Genomic DNA, 16,779 nt, shown 5'->3' with positions numbered 1-16,779 from the left:
CAGAGCTATGCTCAATTCAAAACTCTATCTATCTCGGAATGGTGACTTTTTGCTGTGCAGGTCTTCGGGAGGTAAGCGCCAGCGTAGGAGCTCTCTCTAGGTCATCTTTCGATCGCTAACGACTGCCTTTTTAAGGGCTCTTTACTATTGTCACTTGGAAAGCCAACTTCCCCGTAGAAAATGACATTCACTGTTGAGCAGGTGGCTCTTAGGGTGCGTCTAGCCGGTAATAGCTAACCTAGCCAGGGCAATGGAATTTGGTTTAGCTATTGACCCCCCGTATTTGTGCGTTTACATACTCTCTACATCTCTCCCATGATTAGACACTTCACAAGGTGTACCTCAGACACTCCCTGATTTGGTCCATGGATTTGAGTGTGTCGCAGAAACTTGAATCTGTAGCTAGAATCCAGCTTTGTGCTAAACATGCTAGCACCGCCCACTTAGTCGCCACCACGAGGTCTCAGTTCTCTCGATTTTACGCGCTTCTAATTTATATTTCCTTAAACTCGCAACAGAATTGTGAGAGAGGTGAGTTTTTATATTTACCGTCAATTCGCTATTTCTTTGTCGAAGTCTAAACCATGCTAGTGCAACGGAGCGCCTAGCTATGTACGGACTTATTACTGTCATTACTCTTACCTCTCATAACCAAACCTAAAGGCAAGTAAAGTTTATTTAAACGCCATCCTATTCACTCTAGACAGAATCCGTTCCTCTAGCTTAACGCTACTCTCTAAGTTCGAAAGCCCAGCAACTTCGTATCTACACCGCATCTTTCCGTACACTCTAAGGAGTTGGACACCCATAACCTAAACATCGCTGACATACACCTCTCAGCACCACCGACACTCGCTCGTGAACTTGTGAGGATGGGGGTACTTTAAAGGGTATATTGAATGCGATAGTCGGCAATTGAAGTGTGAGGATTGTATAAGGCTTCGGAGGATATAGATGTGCGGATTTATGGATTTTAATGAGCCGTCGACTTCCGAAATGTGGGCGCAGATTTCTAGATTCCTGCTTGCTCCAAGTCAGTGTTTAAGTAGTAAGTAGAAATATGGCTTACATGCTTGGCATATATTCCTACTCACACATTAGTCTATGCTTGGCTGCTGTTATGAGGGATCTTTTGAAGACAAATTTGAGAAGTGTGAGGTCTGAAGAAGGCTCAATCAGAGGCAGCGATGCAGCTCTCGCCAGACTTCTTTGCACTTACACTGACCCTATTAAACTGATCTTCGGTTTGATGAACGCCATAGCGCCAAGCCAGAGCCCGACAACAAAACAGGGATCACTTTCACCTCCCAGAGGATTCCGTAATTAGTGACTCAACTTATCGTGCGTTTGCTGTCCTAGTTTTACTCTAATTCCATGATGTATTTGTTAACTTCCTCGTCTATATAAAGCGTTCAATTCCAGTTCATTTCGCCTTCGGGCACCCGGTAATTTCTCTTAGCCAGTAAGTCCCCCATTTCATTACCCTCTTTCTAATTTGTGGTGAATAAGAAAACCCCTGATCTTCCTCATAGATCGTAGGGGCTGGCTTACCCCGCTTTGGCGGGGGTTGTTTTTGTAATTCTTTGTGGGTAGTGGGTTCAATTCACGAGGTTGCAGTGTTGAGGCCATTGTTTTGGTCATTTAATTGCGCTACTAGTGACTCGGTTTGTCTAGGGAACTTCACCTTTCGTCGGTAGTTGGAGCCGCATTGAATCGCTCAGATCATACCGACACTGGACCGGTATCATATCATTGTATTGGGAACAGACATATATTGTATACATCAGTAGACCACTTGCATGAGCTTGTACAGCATAAGTCAGGGTTGTGTCCGGCCAGGTTTTGTGTGCAGTAGTGCATGGAGGAGTAGTTGATAGCTGTCACTTGACGAGGCTTGGCGGTCGCTTTTATTATACTGCTGGTCCCTACCTATAGACTCTTACGAAAACTAAAACTCCAAAGAAATCTCGAGCCGAGACATGCAGTGTGGCATCATTTCATGCTCAAAAAATCAAGGCATGGCTGCATTCGGGAGGGGCCTCGAGGACCTAGCAGCTGTGCCCAAGGCCTTAATGAAAGCCAGACGAGGTGAAAAGCTATGCAATCTCTTTTGGATCTACACAAATATACCCTAACCTAGTTTATTCGTCTTTCACTTCCTTCTAATACTACTCCAACTTTTCGACAGAAGGTGACTAACGTGTTGTTCAAGAGGATCATGCGCTTGTCCCGGGCCCCTTTTCGAGGATATAACACCAAAGTCGAAAATCAACAATCCGGCTTTGGCAGAAGGTGAACGATCGCGCAAAGCGCGAATTGCGAGGATTCGAAATCCGCACAATCGTTTGCCAAACCTTTCGTTTGAACGCTCACTACAATAACAGGTGCGCTAGATTCATGACCGATAGCAAGCCCGCGAACCTCCAGGTCGTTTGTGAAGAGCACGAGTTCAAGGTACGGAAAACGCTATTGTCCTCTCAGTCGGAATATTTTTGGAAGGTTGAACAGCTCGACCGCGAAAGTATGTACCCGTTTAGGCGGGAAAGATCAAATGCGACCTGAGAATGGCTGATATAGGAAATTAGGAAGTAATTCATGATATTCTCATGGTGGTTGAAGATGATCTGAGCTTTATGAGGCTGATACTTGGTTTCTTATACACCGGTGGATATGGGCTTGATCGAACTCCTAACGACATCGCGCCACGTCAACCAGACTCCCCACCCTCCGCAAGTGGGGAAAATCATGACGGCGCCACTGCTCAATCTGACACGGAGGCCTAAACCGCCTGCCTATACACATACTGCGATTCGCTCCGCAGCGAATGGGAGACTTTTGAGCGCACCTAAGAGGATACGTCAAATACTCCGATACATTTTTATAAGCCATAATTACCTCATCGCCTCGAGAGCTCAAGAAACACTGCGTCGACAAATTTAGAGACCTGCACCACTGTCTTATGTTTAAAGCAGCTCCTCTAGGGCACACTGCGATCCCCTAGCGTTGCACTAGCTCCACAGGAGGCCAAGTAATAAAGAGGGCAAGTAGAGCCTTAAGATAGACAGAATTCAGTCTTTGGTCCCCCCAGATGGTTTGCTTGCTGCTATATCAAAATCCTGCTACGTATAGTTAATCTGGTCGTGCATCAGCTGCTTAGCTTAGCGCCCGTACGCCTTCTTCAACCGCGCAAAACATCTTACATCTAGTAGCTACAGCAGATGCAATAAATAGGCAGGCATGTAATGAGTAATAATATTCTTCTCCTTGCATTATTGCTAGAATTTAAGTAAGTAATAGTTCTCATGGCCATCTAATAAGCAAACGTGCTGTGCCTACAGTAGATTTCTTTGTATGTTTATCAAAGTGCTTCTAGTCGATGGGAGAGCAGGTAGTAGCACCATATGTCAGAAGAAATGGCAGTCTTTTAAGCTGAATCCTCAGAAACACTAATACCACGTGATTTGGAAGAATTTCTACCCTCGTATGTGAGGTAATCTGTTGTAGATAGGTGGTGCAGGTTTCTCCAGTGCTGATCCGAGAACCAGGGAAGATCACGGAATGATAGACAACCAGCTTTGAGGGTCATTTCATGCGTTACGACGATTTCCACGCGAGGTACTATGAGAAGGCGATCTCGCAGCTTAGAACAGGAGTGGAGAGATTGACTGGAGAGATTGAACGCCAAAGGGAGAACGAGCATCAACCGAAACGATACGCCAAGACCTACAAGAGTTGCAGCAGGAGCAGGGTAATTTCAATCATAACTACTCCACGCATCATTCACTCACACAAGAACAGGTCCAATGCCAGCAACGAGCGCCAAAGTTCGAAAGGATATACACTAACGTGACTGCTGACTATTCCTTTGACTCTTGCTTCAGATGCATCCTTTGGAAATTCACAAAACAAGAAATGTGCACTGAGGTCTCCTTAGGTTGATATCTAGGACGAAGACCAAAATTCAAAGTCTTAAAGGCTGTCAACTTTTGGGTACAAGAGAACGATATTCCTTTGCTTGACGTACTGAGAGCAACAGGGGAGCTTTGAAAACGAGGTGGTAATGGTCAGATTCTCCATCATGCATAGTAACAGGCCCTTGCTAATTATGGGTAGGAGCGTCCTCCGATTTTCCGCGGCTTGCAAAGAAGCATCCCTTTTTAGAGGCAATGATGACAAGAAGTGGAAGCCGCTGAGTTAACCTTAGACGTCTAAAAGCAAATCGATCCTGTGGCTCGTAAGATTTTGGCTCGTAAGCATGTTGCTCGTAAGTTCATGGCTGGTTAGTCAACTGGCGTACGAAGGTTGGCCTACAATCGCAATTTGATGAGACTCTTGAGAGGGTTGAACTATGCAATGTAATATTTGCTATCTATAGAGCGAAGTGCTGGCTGAACATTATAGCACAGCGACGACGGCCACCATCCCCTCTCTGTGTGAGGGGCTAGCGCCCGGTTGACTTGTGGTCTATGGTTGATGAGACCTGCCTTTAGCCTTTGTGTTGGAGCGTTTGGATAATTTCTTAGAAGCTGCGTCCTTGCAAGCTCCTCAGCAATCCTCTTGAATCATGACGATACCCGTACATAGCTATATCGTTTAGTTGAATCTGATGCTCGCTCATCTTGTATTCAGCTCCGATACATCGACACCGTAACACTCATTGATACTGTGAATGTTAAGCAGGGGCAAAGATGTGCGCAAAACAGACCTCAATTTCAGATTTGCCTTCTCTAGCCCCTGATTACGCTATATAGATCTCGAAATCTGTTTTTCTTTTTCCAGCATGCTGGATCTGCAACGTGATCCTGAGTGGTCCCTTAATCCTAAGTGGTTTGAAACTCATCATAACATGCTTCTACATGCAACTAGTCACTGTGTGGGAAAGGGTGATGTTGAATAGACGTTACGTAAGCTATAATGAGCCCAACTGGAGCTATCCCTATATTCTCTAAGCGTCCGTGCTCTCTTAGCTCCCGGGCGGGATGTGTGCCCGTATTCTTTAAGCGCCCACATTCTTAAAGCTCCCGTGTTTCTCTAAGCGCCAATGCACCAGGTAGAGATTGCGAGATGCGTGGCCTATTTACTTCCCGGTTTCACGACTGTTTCGGGATGTGGACTTGCGTGGACTTGTGTGTGGGGAGAAGCCAAAGGCTTATTCCGAGTTGGTACTTCTGGCTCTTCGTGGTTAGTCTAGGAGTGGCTGAGTCCTGTATCGAAATACCGACACCATGCTACAGTACAAACATAATAGCACGGTTCAGGGGGTGGGTTAGGTACCAAGTGACTGAACAGTCTGGTAATTGGGACATATTTTCATGGATGGCATAAACTTACTTGTATAACACAAATAATGGAAAAGCTGCCTTGGTATAGATTAATATTCAGAGGGAAACGACTATCATGTGAAAGTATTGGTGCTAAGCCTTCCAAGAGGAAGTTAAATTGGAACTTTTACCTGGTCATCTAGGTAAGCTTGGAATTCCGCCTCGAAAAAGGCATAACTCGTATGGATTAAATCGGCTCCCTTTTCTCTTACGAATTTTGCATCCTCTCTCCATAAGTGATCCTCGCCCACCGATAAAAGGGTATCGGCGGTCGCACCTCCTGTCGAGTCACGTATTTCCTGAAGTTCTTCACAAAGTGACGCCGCACATAACCAGCCCGATATTCAACATGCCACCTCGTGGATAAGTCAAATGTATACTGAAGCTCTTCCAGAGTCCGTCTTCGGGTTTCTGGGACAAATAGATAAACGAGGACAAATGCTACGAGATTTAGGCCAGCGAAAATGGATAAACTTCCCGTTATTCCGATCTTCTGCATCAGCATTGGAAACAGAAGCACAAGGATACCTGCTCCAAGCAGATTGACTGCTACGGAGACAGCCATACCTACCTCCCTCGATACTAAGGGGAAAACTTCCGCGGATATAGAGAAAGGACTAGTCCCGGCTGTTGGTGCATAAAAGAGTGTGAAGACTACAGCAAAAATGCTGACCAATGGTACTCGCGCATGTGAGCTCTCGGGGAGCTTGAACAAGAAGGCGAATACTAGCATTGACCATGCCATGTTTGGGTGGCCTGCGGCCTGGAGGATTGAGCGACCGTACTTGTCCGAAAGCCAATACGCCGGAAGGCCACCCCTGTGGACGTCAACAATCTCCCGATTGAATCACTCAAAGTGACAAGGAACGTACAAGTAGTTCGCAGCACCGAAGAAAAGACCTATTCCCGCAATGGTCTTCGGATCGGTGGTTGTCTTCAGCGAATTTTGCCAAACAGTAGTCCCTAAAAAAGCTATGGACAAGTTAGCGATTTATATACGGCGTCATGAATTTCGAACGCGTACCAATTGAATTAACGCCAGTCATTTGCTGGCCAATCATTGCTATCGAAGCCGCGAGAAGGGCCCTTCGACACCTCAAGTTGGTCCACAATTGCCGAAGCCGCATGAAATAGCCAGTCACGCCGATATGGTAGAAGTACGGATTGTCTTTCCCCCCGACCCTCCTAAACCCAATTTCGCCATCAGTACTGGAGGTATCACTGCTATGCTGTCCTATGCTTGATAGTTCGATATCTCCCTGTCGACCTGGTGGCTGGAGCCGTAGGGATTGGTGACTGTCCCGTGGCTCAAGTATGTTTCCTGTCTGCAGGCGGTCTTCATTGCCTCGGTGATTTAATTGAGGCGGCGAAGCACATATCTGGAATACCCGGTCTGCATTGTTATCTTCTTCGTTCGGGAGATGAATCTCACTCCGTGCAATCCTCTCTGCGAGATTCCCGTGCTCATCCGCTTTGCCTCTCATCAAACGACTTTCAAAATCCAATTGAGCATGAGCGTACATGAAATCTCGGCTAGCTAAGAGGGGTGTTGTCTGGATCATGCAAAAAGATTCAAGAGCCTTCCGGTACTTCCCATGCTTCATTAGATATCGTGGGGATTCTAGCATGGGTGTTAGGTGTGTCGATTTTGAGAAAGGAACACGTACCTGGCATCAAGTAAATCAGGATTAGCAGTGGAATGGTGGGAATTAGAACCGTGTTGGTGAGGATTCTCCAACTTCTTGTAGTGTCAAAGACATAGCTAACAATTATCAGGTTCACCGTGAAACCAAGGAACATCCCTGCGTGCATCAGCAGCCCGTTCTATGAATTTCTGGAAGACTACTCACCGAGAGCATCTGCAAGCTGCCAATTTGCCAGTATTTTGCCGCGTATATGTTCTGGCGATATTTCTGCAGAGTAAATTGGAACAATTGACCCTTTTGCACCAAGGGCAATCCCGTTTAGGGCTCGGCAGGCAGCTAGCTGTCCCACAGACTGGGTAGCCGAAGCACCAATCGTAGATGCAATGGTTATAAGAGCAGATACCAAAATACTTCCACGCCTTCCCAAATAGTTCTCTTGAAGGGGATCCGCAAGCGTAGTACCAAATATACCGGCTGAAAACAGGGGAATGGCATTCAGCATACCGAGGGTCCAGAGGTCGCGTGTGTTTCCGTTGCACGGTTGATTCGGCCGCGATATTATGCACAACCCGAACTCCTCTGGCATACCATAGTTAGATCCATTATTAATACTTTGTGTCCATCCTTGTATACATCCTCCAAGACTGGCAGTAATGATAGTTGCACGGAAAAATTTCGACTGTTTCCAGAACCCTGTGTTCTTTTCCGCTTCATTGGTGAGGAGAACTCTCTCCGGAGCCGTTAGTTCTCCGTCGTACCGGATCATTGCCTCATGCTTGTCTCGGGCGAGACGAGCACCAAACAACAACAGTTCGAACCTGTCTTCAAGGTGGCTGTGCTTAGTAAAGTCCAGGACATATTCTTCTAACTCTGTTCTTCTCGTGTCCTGTCGAGTGACGGTATCGTCGAATGTGAGGAGAGGGTTGTCGATGCTATTTTATGAGTCAAGATACTCTCCCAAGGCGGACAATGGCAACTTACGTTTGTTGAGCAGTAGCGGATCGACTGGAACCCACGGGGAGCCTTCGATCTCCTAATGTCCCAGGAGGTGCCTGTGCTAGGAGTTAGCAATTGCGGGCTTTGAACAAAGTTTACGAGCCTTCGACCTACCGGTTGGAGGGCTGGAGGTGTTTGCTGGTCCTGGTCCGCCTGTGAATATCAGAATTGTCTACGAAGCTGGATAGCCAGCCTACCTCAGTTTCTCTCGATGCCCTGTGGGAAGTGGACAGGCTTGCCATTATTGAACAAATATGAGTTTGAGAAAATGCCACTATGATCTTATCTCTTCGGAACGAGCACACCGAATAATATGGATCCGAGTGGGCTCATATACTCTCCCTTCTGCCATCCCTCACAAGGCTGACGGGAGGCTCCCTTCAGACGACGTGCCTCTGCCGTTCGCATAGCTATAGTGCCACAAAGTAATCAACTAAACAGCTGCTGAGGGAAAAACTGCCGCCGAACCATGCCCGCCTTTACAAGGTGCACTTCGTGTGGCGGTGGCTTGGTCAATTCGTGTGCAAAGCACTTCGATGCGATTGGTTGCCTCGCTTTTCGTGTGAAGACACATTTCGTAGCCAATCAGGCTTCAAGCGTCTGAGTCTGAAAAAGAACGTCAGTCGATGATTGCATCACTTCCTGCCGGCCAGGTTTTTATTTTTCTTGCTAGGACTGTTCTCTGTCTGTTTTGTCAATTCATTATTTGAAAGTCATAACAAACATCTAGAAAGAGGTTCATTCGTCTCATCAGAACCGTCGTTGCACCCAATTCCCCAAATTCCGAGGAGGGCTGTGCTGCCACAGGATCCCCTTCCTACTCTGAGCAACATTTGGAAGGCTGGGCGCTCGTTCCCCTCCTGCACATGCATCATAACCCTGCATGAGGGCTTGATTTAGCCATTTCGACGTGTCACAGCTTGTTAGACAGAGCTCGTGCATTTCCGCTGTCATTCCCAGTTCTCCAAGGTGGGCTAAATGGCTGGCACGTGACATCCAGCCGCGGCCGCAGTCGCCCTGCTCAACTTTCGGCGTGGATGGATGAGCCCCGCTCGCCTTTAAGCATCACCACCGAATTATTTGTTCGAGCTGGAACCGCCTCCATGACCTGGGCGTCAGACACCACGCACGCATGGTAAAACGAACCATTCCTGCGCCCATTTCGGCTCTGCTTGGAGTATTTTGCAGCTTCATTTCGCCTTCAATACTGTCTGAGATGCCTACTATCACTTCCTAAGAGGGCCAGAGAAAAGACTTGCTGCTTGTGACGACCACATCTCACGCGCAGCTCTCAGCCACGGCATTGTTTCTTGCGTCTGCTTACTTATACCCAACGTTCATGCAAGGGCGACGCAGAATTTCCAGATTCCGCCGCAACGTTCTCTACCCATCCTTGGACGCCCCTCTTTGGTCTTTCTCTCTCGCAATAGAGCCTACCTCTCGTCCAACCTCAAACGTAGGTCTGCACCAATTTTAGGTACTCCACCATGGCGGAGCCGGTATCCAGTATCGTAACGTTGACGGCTGTATCCCTAACCATCATCCGAAGGACTGTGAGATTTATCCAAGCGGCCAGGACTGTTGACACTTTGATTGAATCGCTCCTCACAACGCTCCTGGATCTTAAGCGCCTTCTCAGGGTCGTCGAGTCTACATGTAGACAAGCAACGTCTGGTGACGACGACCCATCGCGCTTTGTGAAAGATTCGGTCGTGAGATGTCACAATCGTTTAACTGAAGTCCAAGCAATGGTGGAGGGTCTCGCTTTCCGAGAGAAGAGGACACTTTTCCAAAAAGTGGTCCTATTGGTGAGGACCGACCGGTCGAGGAAAGATATAGAGGATGCGATTCAGGACATTGACCGTCTAATGAACAATCTTCACCGAGGCATCAGCTCGTGGAATCTGTGGGTGTCCCAAGCCATGACCAATTGCCATACTCATCCGACTACAGACTCATAACATCGGCAATCCATCGGCGAGCTTCTGAAGCTCCTCCCTTTGTGAGTGTTCATCAATATCAACGATTTGTCAGGCTGACAATATAAAGCGACTTGCGCAAATTACCACCACATCAACAGAATCACACGAAATCGAAGAGAGCGATGCAGTTAGCCCATTAAGCCGCGCTTGGTCTGAAGTGGAAACAGTATACGATGCAAGCGTCTCAAGTCGAAGAAGTTCATCAGCAACAGGAGGCTCTAGGAACTCCATCTCTTCAACTTCTTTCCGGGCCCGTCAGCCACACTCCGAACGAAGCAGTAGTGTCTCTGCACGCATCGAACTTGTTCCACAGAACAGCGAGTGGGTCGACTTCCACTACCAAATAAAGGCATGCAAAGGCAATGAGGCTCGGATTAAAGCCATTAGAAAAGTGTTGCAGGAACATCCAGACAGCACTACGCTTGCCAATTCTCCAGATGGGTCGAGGAGGACTCCTCTTCATCTAGTAGCTCAACAAGGGGATGTCAAACTCGCGGAAATCCTCGTCGCCTTTACCGCAAACATCAACGCCATCGACAGCCAGCCACGCTCCGTCCTCGATTTCGCCGTAAAATATAACCATGAGCATTTTGTCGAGTTTCTCATCGACCACAACGTCGACCAAACTGCAATCGCAAAGGAAAATCTCCGTCGATTCAGAGAGATCAAGGATACCATTGATTTTCAGAAAATCGAATTGGGCAAAATCGTGAAGAAAGAGCGCAAACGAAACCGCACAAATACTTCGACTTGAATAGGCCACATCTGTCACAAGTGTATGACGGATTGAACGACTTCAATACGTAACATGCGTAAATGCTTGGGGCTATGTGCAACGGGCATTGCGCCAAGACATTCTTCACCGGTCGCGGACCATGAGGGTGGGTTACCGGGCTGTGCCATGGCGCCGGCCCCATGCTCCCACTGCTCGGTAAAGCTGGGGCATCACAAAAGCTCGGGGTCAGGGAAAGATGGTGCTGCGGGGGTGATAGCCGCTGGGTGGTTCGCATCCAAACCCCAATCTAGTCTGATCTGCAGTTCGCAAGGCTGCTACCAATGCACGCAACACACATTCCGCAACGGAAATAGGAGATGCACAACGCTACCACAAGTTCAAACTTACCGAATCAAGACAAAGCCCCACCCCGGAATTTTGCGGTCCGGTTTTAAGATAGCTGACGGCGGCTAGTCACGCTGTTTCAGCTAGATGGTTCAGAGTTGGATGCTCCGCCTAGCCCTTTGCAAGATATGGCTGTTTCGATGCTCGTTCTCTCGCCATATTGACGGCCCATTCAGTGCATCGCTAGCATCCCATCCTCGAGTCTAAACTCGATCTGTCGAATACCACATCCTTCGCAGACATTAAGATAAACGAAAGTAGCTCAAGATCTGCCTCCACGATAGGTCGGCAATTATTCGAAATACTTCTCGTTAGTACAAATTATTTTAGTGATATCCATTCCAAGGTTCAATTCGCTGCGGCGAATTTGCGCCTCATTCAGCACATGCACACTTTGTACCAGTCCTCATGATCAAAGGTCCGAACGGGAGCATGAATGTACTCAATAATTACACTCGCGGCCGCTCCTCCAAACATGACATACGAGGTTCTAAATCTCCACCGTGGAATCAAAGCTATTCTACATTCATTTAGACTAGAAATACTAAGCTTACTAATCTACAAAATCTACAAATGCAAACTGTTCACTTCACAATCATGAGTCCTCTTTTAATTCCCGTTCCCGGACCTTACGTCAGAAACTACTTGCCGTGATCTGGAACCGCTTTGTGAATCCACTAGAGGGAAATGAAAGCGTTTCAATTGCGCGTTTCTTAATGGAGCTGTAATGAACGAGCAGATGCTCATAGCGCCTTGCTCCAGGTTGTGTAGCTGATGAAAGCCTTCACGATGTCTCCTATCTTCTTCCAGACGCATCAGGCCCTGCCCATGGCAACCTGGGATCCACAGCTACGCTGGCAGCTATATCAGCTAACACTCCCATAAATCCTTATTGGCTGGTGTGGTCGACTCGGTGTGACAGCTTCTGCTCCTGCTAGTTACGCCTTCTGCAGCCCCCCGTCCTTTTGTCCAGCGGTAATATAGAGCAAAGCAGAGGCTCGAGCTTGGGATCAAACACTTTCGCCCGATCACCCCAGCGTACTGACTACTAGCCTAGAAGACTTGGGATTCTGCTAGTTTGTGGTTAGTACAAGGATATATTCTGTGACAGCGTAGGGTGAGGTAACGCCCATTGTGCACACTAGCGGCGCTTTCAATATTTGACGAGTCAATTCATGGGGTTGCCATTACATTTACTTGTATATCCGGGGAAAAAAATTCTTCGATGATCGTTTCTATTTATGCATGAGATCGTGTGAGATCACACTATTCCATATATGGTCATGGTGAAGGCCTGATCTAGGTAACCAATTTACAAATGAAGCCCTTCGCCGCATTATGATTATAGAAGACTTTGATCAATAGAGGGAATCCTTTAGACATTATCAGACATAGGTAAACAAAGTCTCTAGCAAAGTCCTTTCTAGAATGTACACGTGAGATTGATGTAGAAGAGCCAACCAAATCGGGACTAGATCCACGATTGCTCTTCAACTCGAAGGCGAGCTACGACCCTCCAAACATTTCACCACTCACGAGAATAGAGACCTAGTTCTCTGCACAGTCCATTCCTTGGTGTGGATGTTATTAGCTCAGCTATCATGGTCAGCATAGCTTTCCTATACCTGGGATGATATTGTCGTGTTACATCTCCTGATCTCCGCAATCGCCACCAGCTCACCCGGACGAAAATGCGACGCTCGGTAAAGATCAAAACTCGATTCAATTTCAAATATGTGCTGACGTACGGAGATCTATCGAGCAGTACCGCTCCGCTGCACTGGAATGTCTCAATCCGCGCCTTTAGAGCGTCGTCAGCATTTTCGCACATCAAGGAAAACTCGCGTCTCCTCTCCTCCCGCTAGGGCGTAGTAAAAGCTCCTTACATATTGGAAGGTATGTGCAGGCACTGTGAATCCGGGTTGGTATACACTATATTATCGAATCGAGAGCCTCAGGCCACGGTGAAAAGGAGTACGCAAAAATTATCACCCATTTTGAATGTTCCCTGATTCTCGTATTCCCCAGCCCTTTACCATCATTTGTTTGGTTGAAGGATTCTGACTAACCCATCGAAGTATTCTCTTCGCACAAGGATGGATGTCACAATGGTCACGGAGAACTTAAGAGCCGATTCCGACCATCCGCCCCAGTGTCCATTGCAGAAGAAATCTCGTGATGTCCGGTTTTCTTAGACGGCTGCAGCTAAAATAAGTGCAACCAGCTGTTTCTCTGTTGCACAAACAGAAAACATACCCTCACGAAAACAATACATCATCTCCAGCGGCTTTCTCAATTATCAGCACTTGCGCTGATGAAGCAAAATCCAGCACCAATAAAGAAGGCAGAGGGGGCAGTTCAGAGCGAAGGACAGCTCCAAAGCTGGCGTCTCAATGTAGTCATGGGCGCGCTGGTATTCGCGGTGTTGGCGATGGCGTTGAGTGCATCAATCGTTGCAACGGTGCGCTAACCTTTACGGCATATATTTAGACAGATGGCCTAGTAAGCTAACAAGGAGTCGTCACTTCTAGGCAATTCCTGTCCTTACCTCTCATTTCCATTCAACGGCAGATATTGGATGGTATGGTAGCGCCTACTTAATGGCAAGGTGAGTAACTGGAGTCATATCCAATCACCGACCTTGCTAACGGCTTCGCGCAGTTGTGCTCTCATTCCCCTCGCGGGGAAGATATACACCCTGTATGATTTAAAGGTGCGCTGACCCATCCTTGAGCCAATCTCAATGATCTTGGTTGGCTGAAATAAGTCTAGGTTGGTTTCCTTGCGTACATGACTGCCTTTACAGTCGGTTCGGTTATATGTGGAGCAGCCACATCGTCCAATATGCTTATTGCAGGAAGAGCTATTGCAGGCGCGGGCTCATCGGGGATTATAACAGGAGCAATGGCTATAATCAACGCCTCTGTCACCCTGGATAAAAGATCTTGTAAGTGTTAGAATATAGAATTCCTAAGTGAACCAGGTTTCTAACCCAGACTGCAATGTGCAGTACTCGTCGGAATTATCCAATCGCTGTCTGGCGTTGGTGTCGTCTTGGGCCCAATTGTTGGGGGGGCACTCACTCAGCATGCTTCTTGGAGATGGTGTAAGCATCTACTCTGCCGGTTCCTTAGCCCCTAAAGCTAAGATAGTGGTTAGGCTTCTTTGTCGGCGTTCCTGTCTGTGGACTTGCCATGCTAGTTGTTATCGTCGTCCCTTTTCCGCGAAGACGGAAAGACGGTCCTTCCTTGGAAATTATGCAGAAGATCAGAGACCTTGATCTCATTGGCTGTGCGATATTTGCTCCATCTGTAGTCCTTCTCTTGGTGGCGTTGCAAGTGAGCGACATCCCGCAATACATTGCTAAATTATCATCGTTCCGGCTCAGGTTAGCTAACCCCAAGACAGTGGGGCGGAAACAAATATCGATGGGGTTCATCGAAAGTCATCGGTCTTTTCTGCGGCTCAGGTGCCACCTTCATCGCCTTTCTCATCTGGGAGTATTACTTCGGCGAGAAAGCAATGGTTCCTCTTCATATGCTCAAGCGCCAGGTCATGGCCTGCGGCTTCACAACCAATAACTTCCAAATGGGCGGCCTCATGCTTATCACGTACTATCTTCCCATTTGGTTCCAGTCTGTAAAGGATGCTAGCCCGACCATGAGCGGGGTTATGACGCTTCCGCAATCTCTATCCCAGATCATCTTTTCGATCATGTCCGGGTGGCTGGTTTCTAGGTTGGGTTACTACACCCCCTGGGCCATTGTAGGAAGTGCGTTCACTGCTCTGGGAACCGGCCTCATGTTAACATTCACTCCTTCAACTGATGCTGGGAAATGGATTGGTTACCAGATTCTAGTGGGTTGTGGAAGAGGCTTTGTCATCCAGAATGTGAGTCATTCGTTCTTAGTCATGTAGCCAGGTTGCTAAATCGGAGAAATAGGTGTTCACGGCTGCACAAGCAGACCTACCTAAAGAACTCGAGGATATTGGCTCTGCCTTCTTAGTGTTTGCTATGTTTCTCGGAGGGGCGATATTCGTTGCTCTTGGTGAAACTATTTTGTCCAACGCTCTACCAACCGAGTTAGCTAAATATGCTCCAGGGATTCCCAAATCCAGTATTGAGCAAGGACTAGCGGCTTCAACTCTGACGAAGCTTCCTCCCAGTGTTGCCAAGAGTGTCAAGTTGGCTATTAATAATGCTTTGATCAAGACCTTCTATCTGGCACTGGGCGGCTCCGTTGTTGGCTTTTTGGCTAGCTGGGGCCTAAAATGGTATAATGTGAAGAAAAGGTCGCCTCCGATAGACATGGAGGGAAGGCATGAGAAAAGCAGCGGTCAAGTACGCAACGTAAGGAGTGAGTAGTTATTATCGGTTGATGACGAACTTGCAGAGGCCTCCTGTTTAGGTTAAAATTTTACTATTTATTATTTATTATTTATAGACTGATAATGAAAAACCTGCTGTAACAACACATTGTCGCTAGGTTGTTGAGGCGCTGGTTGCAGCCTGTGGAATCTCATAATTCTTCTCACTGCTAATGCTGAATAGATATGACGGAACATGAATGTTCTTCCATCCGAGGGTAAGTGTCGTCAAAGAAGGCTTCGAACCTGCTAGAAATTCCCGGTGTAATCCCATTCTGACTGAGTTCAATGGTAGTTCTAAACGTTCTATAGAGTGAGACAGCGAGTGTAGTCATCTCCGCCATCGCAAGATGCATGCCGATGCACATCCGTCCTCCGCTGGAGAATGCCCACCACCATTTCTTCATTTCTGCTACGGAATCGGCTGGGCCAAACCACCGATCTGGGTCAAATTTCAAAGGCCCTTAAAATATTGTAGGATTTCGATGAAGGACGTAGGGAGGCATTCCGGCCACAGTATTGGCAGGTATTTGAAAGCTATCAATGATTGTGTTGGTAAGTGCTGATCGTGGCTCCGTCGCTGGCAATGGTGCGTAGAGTCGAAGCGTCTCCTTTATGACAGCATCGAGATAGGAACATTTATCGGATACATCAAGTCTTGGTAGGCCATGCTCATTGAGCGAGTCAGAAGGTAGCTCTCTCAATTCCTGTATGAGCTTATCCTGGTATCTGGCATTCTGCGGTTGTGAAAGTGACCAGATGAGAAACATGAGAGAGTCTGGTGTCGTGTCTATTCCTGCCAGGAGATGATCTGCAATCTCAGATGCTATTTCAAGGCCACTAAGTCCATTGGATCGTTGGCTATCATGGTGGTTCTAGAGGCGACCTAGAATGGACGAGTCTGTGTGCCCAGTCTTTGACTCTGTGGCTCGACCTTTGAACGCTTTTATCTAGCATATAAGAATTATTTAAATGCTACTTAAAAGGTTCTTAAGAACTATAAAACTATCTTTAAAGGTTCTTCTCTATAAAATAGATATGTAAAGTTAAACAACTATAAATTTTAATAGCTTTAGAAGGCCTATAAAAGAAAACTATTAGTAGGCCTTTTTTAAGTTGCTAAGGTCTTTACTAATAAAAAGTAGCGTGTAGGTTATGCTTTTACTCAGCCGTCAGCCTCCCTCACGAGCATGTCACTTTATATAGCCTTCTCACACTGCGTCTCAGGTCTCATGCTCGCGAACCACACTGGTATTGCGACGCTGTTCAAGCGGATTGTGGCGCAGTACATTACTCTGGGGAAGCCAAACGCTTTTCTGGAACCGTATAAACTTATAGCTCCGTTT

The 16,779-nt window shown here is 47.2% G+C and overlaps 6 protein-coding genes across 6 annotated transcripts; 4 read left to right on the top strand and 2 right to left on the bottom strand.

Annotated features, from left to right (window-relative positions):
• Window positions 1–250: 250 nt before the first annotated feature.
• Window positions 251–2,562, top strand: BDR25DRAFT_361737 (uncharacterized protein; the record flags this gene model as incomplete). The annotated part of the gene is made up of 16 exons (XM_033696472.1): window positions 251–289; window positions 324–466; window positions 528–569; window positions 723–796; window positions 841–866; window positions 909–922; window positions 955–1,033; window positions 1,102–1,158; window positions 1,263–1,341; window positions 1,423–1,445; window positions 1,533–1,636; window positions 1,675–1,807; window positions 1,840–1,921; window positions 1,986–2,088; window positions 2,213–2,359; window positions 2,409–2,562. The coding sequence occupies 16 exons, from the start codon at window positions 251–253 to the stop codon at window positions 2,560–2,562; spliced, it is 1,299 nt and encodes a 432-aa protein (XP_033541072.1).
• Window positions 2,563–3,351: 789 nt separating this feature from the next.
• BDR25DRAFT_361735 (uncharacterized protein) lies at window positions 3,352–5,325 on the top strand (the record flags this gene model as incomplete). Its single annotated transcript, XM_033696471.1, has 15 exons — window positions 3,352–3,419; window positions 3,469–3,490; window positions 3,566–3,824; window positions 3,882–3,924; window positions 3,954–3,990; window positions 4,037–4,193; window positions 4,270–4,340; window positions 4,402–4,431; window positions 4,491–4,505; window positions 4,585–4,665; window positions 4,732–4,796; window positions 4,826–4,883; window positions 4,968–4,989; window positions 5,037–5,178; window positions 5,235–5,325. The coding sequence occupies 15 exons, from the start codon at window positions 3,352–3,354 to the stop codon at window positions 5,323–5,325; spliced, it is 1,161 nt and encodes a 386-aa protein (XP_033541071.1).
• Window positions 5,326–5,414: 89 nt separating this feature from the next.
• BDR25DRAFT_296843 (MFS general substrate transporter) lies at window positions 5,415–8,371 on the bottom strand. The gene is made up of 8 exons (XM_033688961.1): window positions 8,161–8,371; window positions 8,078–8,107; window positions 7,949–8,019; window positions 7,172–7,899; window positions 6,989–7,123; window positions 6,346–6,942; window positions 6,194–6,293; window positions 5,415–6,139 (listed from the first exon to the last, which is right to left on the bottom strand). The coding sequence occupies exons 1-8, from the start codon at window positions 8,203–8,205 to the stop codon at window positions 5,530–5,532; spliced, it is 2,316 nt and encodes a 771-aa protein (XP_033541070.1). The 5' UTR covers window positions 8,206–8,371; the 3' UTR covers window positions 5,415–5,529.
• A 954-nt stretch (window positions 8,372–9,325) lies between these two features.
• On the top strand, window positions 9,326–11,100 carry BDR25DRAFT_97385 (uncharacterized protein). The gene is made up of 3 exons (XM_033699322.1): window positions 9,326–9,869; window positions 9,917–9,965; window positions 10,013–11,100. The coding sequence occupies exons 1-3, from the start codon at window positions 9,451–9,453 to the stop codon at window positions 10,697–10,699; spliced, it is 1,155 nt and encodes a 384-aa protein (XP_033541069.1). The 5' UTR covers window positions 9,326–9,450; the 3' UTR covers window positions 10,700–11,100.
• Window positions 11,101–13,379: 2,279 nt separating this feature from the next.
• Window positions 13,380–15,431, top strand: BDR25DRAFT_242809 (MFS multidrug transporter-like protein; the record flags this gene model as incomplete). The annotated part of the gene is made up of 8 exons (XM_033685795.1): window positions 13,380–13,526; window positions 13,597–13,673; window positions 13,727–13,778; window positions 13,838–14,016; window positions 14,062–14,171; window positions 14,225–14,403; window positions 14,474–14,956; window positions 15,009–15,431. The coding sequence occupies 8 exons, from the start codon at window positions 13,380–13,382 to the stop codon at window positions 15,429–15,431; spliced, it is 1,650 nt and encodes a 549-aa protein (XP_033541068.1).
• Window positions 15,432–15,789: 358 nt separating this feature from the next.
• On the bottom strand, window positions 15,790–16,337 carry BDR25DRAFT_381316 (cytochrome P450). Its single transcript, XM_033697709.1, has one exon. It carries the CDS (start codon window positions 16,201–16,203, stop codon window positions 15,898–15,900), a length of 306 nt encoding a protein of 101 aa, XP_033541067.1. The 5' UTR covers window positions 16,204–16,337; the 3' UTR covers window positions 15,790–15,897.
• Window positions 16,338–16,779: the final 442 nt, after the last annotated feature.

This window comes from Lindgomyces ingoldianus (assembly GCF_010093535.1).
Source record: "Lindgomyces ingoldianus strain ATCC 200398 unplaced genomic scaffold BDR25scaffold_47, whole genome shotgun sequence".
In the NCBI taxonomy this organism is placed as follows: domain Eukaryota; kingdom Fungi; phylum Ascomycota; class Dothideomycetes; order Pleosporales; family Lindgomycetaceae; genus Lindgomyces; species Lindgomyces ingoldianus.
The sequence above is the reverse complement of the archived record's forward strand: the minus strand, read 5'-3'. Positions and strand labels throughout refer to the sequence as shown.

Excerpts from the sequence above, each read along its gene's own strand:
- BDR25DRAFT_97385 (XM_033699322.1), top strand. The coding sequence starts at position 9,451 with ATGGCGGAGCCGGTATCCAGTATCGTAACGTTGACGGCTGTATCCCTA. Across the intron at positions 9,870-9,916 it reads GGCATCAGCTCGTGGAATCT|ACTCATAACATCGGCAATCC; the intron begins GTGGGTGTCCCA and ends ATCCGACTACAG. Across the intron at positions 9,966-10,012 it reads CTTCTGAAGCTCCTCCCTTT|CGACTTGCGCAAATTACCAC; the intron begins GTGAGTGTTCAT and ends GACAATATAAAG.
- BDR25DRAFT_381316 (XM_033697709.1), bottom strand. The coding sequence starts at position 16,203 with ATGTTTCTCATCTGGTCACTTTCACAACCGCAGAATGCCAGATACCAG.
- BDR25DRAFT_296843 (XM_033688961.1), bottom strand. The coding sequence starts at position 8,205 with ATGGCAAGCCTGTCCACTTCCCACAGGGCATCGAGAGAAACTGAG. Across the intron at positions 8,020-8,077 it reads CACCTCCAGCCCTCCAACCG|GCACCTCCTGGGACATTAGG; the intron begins GTAGGTCGAAGG and ends CTCCTAGCACAG. Across the intron at positions 7,124-7,171 it reads GCAGCTTGCAGATGCTCTCG|GGATGTTCCTTGGTTTCACG; the intron begins GTGAGTAGTCTT and ends TGATGCACGCAG.